The 5,159-nt window shown below is 53.2% G+C and overlaps 2 protein-coding genes across 2 annotated transcripts, besides 4 other annotated features; both read right to left on the bottom strand.

Annotated features, from left to right (window-relative positions):
• Positions 1-904: a sequence feature (haploid, Esmeraldo-like haplotype).
• Positions 905-2,446: a sequence feature (areas not merged during assembly with more than two copies in the genome that could not be assigned to a particular haplotype).
• Positions 1,409-2,035, bottom strand: Tc00.1047053508609.20 (uncharacterized protein; the record flags this gene model as incomplete). The annotated part of the gene is made up of 1 exon (XM_799326.1): positions 1,409-2,035. The coding sequence occupies one exon, from the start codon at positions 2,033-2,035 to the stop codon at positions 1,409-1,411; it is 627 nt and encodes a 208-aa protein (XP_804419.1).
• Positions 2,447-3,360: a sequence feature (haploid, Esmeraldo-like haplotype).
• Tc00.1047053508609.10 (surface protease GP63, putative) lies at positions 3,200-4,831 on the bottom strand (the record flags this gene model as incomplete). Its single annotated transcript, XM_799325.1, has 1 exon — positions 3,200-4,831. The coding sequence occupies one exon, from the start codon at positions 4,829-4,831 to the stop codon at positions 3,200-3,202; it is 1,632 nt and encodes a 543-aa protein (XP_804418.1).
• Positions 3,361-5,159: part of a sequence feature (areas not merged during assembly with more than two copies in the genome that could not be assigned to a particular haplotype) that runs on past the window's edge.

The following is a 5,159-nucleotide window of genomic DNA, read 5'->3' as shown; positions in this document are numbered from 1 at the left end:
CGCTCCTTCTCCGGCATTTGCGGGGTCGTTCCTGCCCCTCTTTCAGTGCGTATGGCGGCACGTCCGCCGGATCGTGAGGACACGACGCTCAGGGACACACTGCGTTGGAAAAAACAAAAGCTACCGTCAAAAGAGGGATTCCCCGCGCCGCCGCACCACCCACACCCCCAGCTGCCGGCGTTCGGAGACACGCACTCTTCCTCAATCCTCGTGCTCTCGTCGTGCTCAAGGCGGCGCTCTTCGTCTCGCGGATGAAGGATACGCCAATAGATTCACACCTCTTGGCAAGGAACACCTGTTCTCCTGCTGGCGCCACTTCTTGACCGCACATTGGTACCGCCGAACCACACTTCTCCGCGGTCCACTGGTCCGGATACCGCAAATCCAAACAGGAGTACTTGCCACGCGCGGCGCAACAGACTGCGGTCTTACCATCTCGGGGTCCTCCGCCAAGACCCTCGCGGCGGCGCGGGGAACCTCCGGAATACACTCATGGCCCGTGTGGAGGAGAGTCGATTCCACGAGATCCACAAATCCCACTCGACAACGGAAACTCGTCCGTGCATATCCGCCAAGTGAGCCGCCTGTAAAAAGACGCATACAAATCCAGTAAAGCGGCGGCTTCGTCTCGCACCGCGCCAAGACACTGCGAAATGTGAAATGGCGGAACGTGGCCTCGGCGTCCTCCCGGGCGTCCCTTGGTTTTGGCCATGCGATGGACCGCCATCTCCGTCCTGACGGCCTGTCCAACACCGCCGCAAAAGGCGCCCGCCGGTCCATCCTGCGACGGGCCCTTCCAAGGCTTTACTAAGAATAACTGCCCTTTCCACAAGCAGCGCACGTTGCGAAAAAGTCCGCAAACTCAATTTGTTTCCTTCCCTCGTCGAGGTGACGGGTCTTAACAGTGTTTTTCCACAGCTCGCCAACACAGTCGCGTGCCGTTGGATTCATCCGCCGTCGGATCCACCCCAGGGATGAAGTGCACACGTCCACTCGTCGCCGGGGCAAGCAATCCTCCTCCTCCCGCAACGCAACCCGACGGCTATGGGTGCGCCAAATGATGCTGTGGCCCTGAAAATAAAATGGTCGTGCGCCGTCCCTCCCCGGCGCCAATTGTGCCCACAGCACCGTCGCACGGTGCGCCAGCTCGTTTCCACCAACGGTGCCAACCGCGCCGACGTGTTGGTGGAGAGATGGCCCACGGCATCGCCGCGAACGCAGTGTTGAGGGGTACCCATTCCGCACGGTCACACCCGGACATTGATGATGATTCCCTATTTGTGCTGGCCCAGAAGTCACTGCTTCCGAGCCAAAATTCCTTTTTTTTTGGGTATAGGTCTCCCTTTGCGGCTTCACTCGGCACGTCCTGCTGTATTGTCCAGCCCGACCACGTTTGCAGCGTCGTGCTTCATTGGGCGGGGGTGCGGCATGCTCTTTGTTTGCTCTCTGAACTGCCTGGGGGAAAGGGCGGTCCCGTTTCTGGGCGCTTCGATAGCGCCCTGAATTTCCCGGATCCGCGCTCTAGAATTCTTTTTCGTTGTCCGGAGGATCCATGCGACTGAGTGTACGCAGTCGCCCTGCCAACCGGCGAGATTCCATAAACATCTATTCCCCGTGAATGGCGCACGCCCAGGGCGCCTCTTTCCTCCCACCGCTGTTTGCACGCCGGGGTCTGGCGCAGCCGGCGTCGGAAAAGCGACCAAAGACGCATCCAGGAGCTGTGGCCAGGCGTCGCATCAAGCATGCATTCCAATACGCCGCCAAATGGCGCGACAGCGATCCTCCGGGCGAATCCCTGCCACCCACGGATTCCCCTCATGAGCCCCTGTGTGCCCCGCAGGCCGAGTAACAGCTCTACTTCCCCTGGTGCGTCATGGGGTTCGCCCTTCCACGCAGGATCACCCAATCCTCTCTGCTGCATGGGACGCATTCCAACTTCCCGTGGCAGAGGTGGCGGAGACTTGTGACGGGCCTTGCTGAGCGCTGATGGGCGCAAAGTTGTCGTCCCATTGATGGCTATGAGCAACTTTTGCATCAGCGCCAATCCAATGCGCACCGCCTGGAACCGCGCGTGGACATCTGAGCTGCACACCAATATTTTTCATCCTCCAACTGGGCCCAGGCGCACTCATATGGACGGTGCCGCGCCAACCGCCTTCCTTTAAGGGCCGCCCATTTGCTCCAAACAGCGGTGTGCCTCTTCCTCCTCAAAAGAGGCTCGAATGGACTCAGGGTTCCTCGGCGCGGTGGTGACAGCCACAGAGTGTCGCAACGAGGTGCAATTCATGCCGTTGTCCTGGCCCCGCCTTGCAACGAGTTCGCCGCCCGCTAATGGCGAGAACGCCGCCCACGTGGTGGCTCAATGGCGGGCTAGTCGCTGGGCGAAGACAAAGTGGAGAAAGTGCCGTTGGACCACTCAGTGGCACGACAGCCTGAAACGCCCAGTTGCGCCGGTGGCCGCCCCACCGCAGAGCGTGGGCGCGGGGCGTGTCTCGTGGACACCGTCCGATCCAAAAATTTCCCCTGAATAAATATGCTTTGTGCTAAGCCTCACAAATGGCAAATAGGAGAGAAGAAAAGATTAGTGTTGGGGATTCCCCCGGCAAATCGTAGCACCCAACATTCCTCTCGCAGGCTTTCAAAGTAAACATGAAATAAAAATCAAGAAAAAAAAAACAACAACAAAAACTGGGCTCCAACAATGCGAATGGCTTCTTTCCACTCAATGTTGCTTCACACACCGCTTCATTTGCATTTTTGTCGTGCGGTCCAAGTCTATTTTGAAAAACAATAATTTGGCCTGCATTGAATAGCACGTAAAAAAATAAATAAATAAGGGGGTGCTTCGGGGTGCACATATATATATATACATCTGTGTAAATTACCAAAACATCTCTTGCAGATTTGAGTGTATATTGACCCAAAAGAAACGAAAACCGATCGAAGAAGACAAATTAAAACTATTATATTATCAAAACATCTCTTGCAGATTGGAGTGTATATTGACCCAAAAGAAACGAAAACCGATCGAAGAAGACAAATTAAAACTATTATATTATCAAAACATCTCTTGCAGATTGGGGTGTATATTGACCCAAAAGAAACAAAAACCGATCGAAGAAGACAAATTAGAACTATTAACCAAAAATTGGCACATTCCCAATTTGACGGGTACAAAACGCGTTTTTTCACAGTATCATCAATACATTGATATAAAAATAAGAACCAGTAAAATCACTGAAGTTGATGGAAAAACTGGCAACAAACAGCTCACGTCTCCGCTTCCCCTGGGTGGATCAAAGATAGTACACTCATCGTCGTACTTTGGACACAAAATCTTTCCTCCAGTGAACAACCCAGTTGGTGTAATACTGCTGCCCTCTGGGCACTGGCGCCATGTATCATCTCCAAGGTACCGCACGCTCACCTCACCCTTTTCACACGACACCTCAGCGCACACGTCACCAACAGGACCCATGAAATCGACAAGCCCATCCCCCTTTAAGCACATTGATCTCGGGCCAACGCGGCTCCCATGCATGACGCTTGCTTCCCCATTGCTGCACCGAGTGTTGGAATACGGTTGAACGTAAGGGCATAAGTCCATTAAGGAGGAGGCCGAACCGCCAAGTTTGAGATTCGAAAAGTACTGATATTGTGGGGGAAGTTCGGCTTTGTAGAGATGGATTGTACAGTACCCCAGCGCCAGACGATCCGATGTGCATGAAAGAAGACCTGTTTCAGCGGTGCAAAACATCTCTGGATACTGGGTGACGCCATTTATCAGGCATTTCTCTGTCAGCAGCGCGCAGCCGGAGTTGTTGCCCCATGACATCGGTTCCTCCATTCCCCAATTGGCCTTGTAAAACCCGGTGTCCTCCAAAGCAGCCATTGTCAGGGACGTGTAGTAACCGATTCCGGAAATACCAGCCATCAGCTCGTCCTTTGCGTTGCGTCTCTCCCAATGCGACGATGCTGTTCCTTTCCCACCTTCATCCTCCAGCTCCATGCCGGTAGCATTCACGCAGTTGAAGTGCTCGCGAGTCTTCTCCACCGTCTTGGGTGACGACACCTGCAGTACCTTTGCTTTGCCGCGTACATCCAAAACCTCTTTCAACATATTGCGTTCTTTCATTAACCACACAGCAAACCCAATAGCATGTGCAACCTCATGCGCTGAAACACGAACACTGTTCTCCGAATCAGTGACAGAGCTCGGGCCATAATTCACCACTCCGACAACAGGGCGTCCATCGGGTAATTTTAAGCATGTAGTAGCCCACGCAAGTGTGGAACCCTGTGTCGGGCCAGCGGAGACATACAAGTACATGTCCGCACCGCTCACACCCTCTGTGTGGTGGGAGCTGGGTATTTTAAACTGCGCGCATATACCTGACGAGTACCTTGGTACAATAACCCTGCCCGTGAGAGGCTTAACAAGTAGACGATCCGTGTGCATTCCGAACGCTCGGGGAAGAAGGGAGTTTAATATGATGGATCTTTTTTCCTTCGTCAAAATATCCCTTTTATTACACTCAAGAGTTCCCCCAGTAAAGTCTGGACAAATCTGCCCCTCAGCGGTGCAGTGTTTTGAGGGATCGTTCAGATCCTCCGTGAAGACTTGAAAGCGGATGGGCGCCCATTCGGGAGCCGAGGCAGTCAGCGCCCGCATCATGCCACTTTCCCGAGTTGGCAGCTCTAGCACCACTGCTGTCGTCCGGGGGCCAACCTTGTTTTCAATTTCTTCGGAGATGCAGTGATGCTCAGCGACGGCAACAGAACCAGAGACGCAGCAGAGCAGCAGCACCTGGAATAGCAGAGTGTGACGCATCCTTGTGTGTGTTTTTTCTTTTGGGTCTTTCACAGTGCACTTTAGCTGTTTGTATGCTTGTCAATTGGCTTACCTTGAGAGAAGAAATGAATGGATTGAGTAACTGGTGCAGTCTCAATAAAATACGGCATCAGTGAGTTATGGTAACTGCTGAAATACACATTGAATACAATATTACGAAATTATCTCGGCTTTTTCCCACAATAAATAGGGTTACCTTCGTGAGCGCCCATCCATTTGTTTCACTGCTGTTGATCGGGAATTTCACTCCAATCCATTGATGGCATTCCACCTCTTCACTTTTTTCCCGTTCTTGACGGTTTCTTCT

This window comes from Trypanosoma cruzi, genomic scaffold, assembly GCF_000209065.1.
Source record: "Trypanosoma cruzi strain CL Brener 1047053516959 genomic scaffold, whole genome shotgun sequence".
Taxonomy (NCBI): domain Eukaryota; phylum Euglenozoa; class Kinetoplastea; order Trypanosomatida; family Trypanosomatidae; genus Trypanosoma; species Trypanosoma cruzi.
This window is presented reverse-complemented; position numbering and strand designations above follow the sequence as displayed.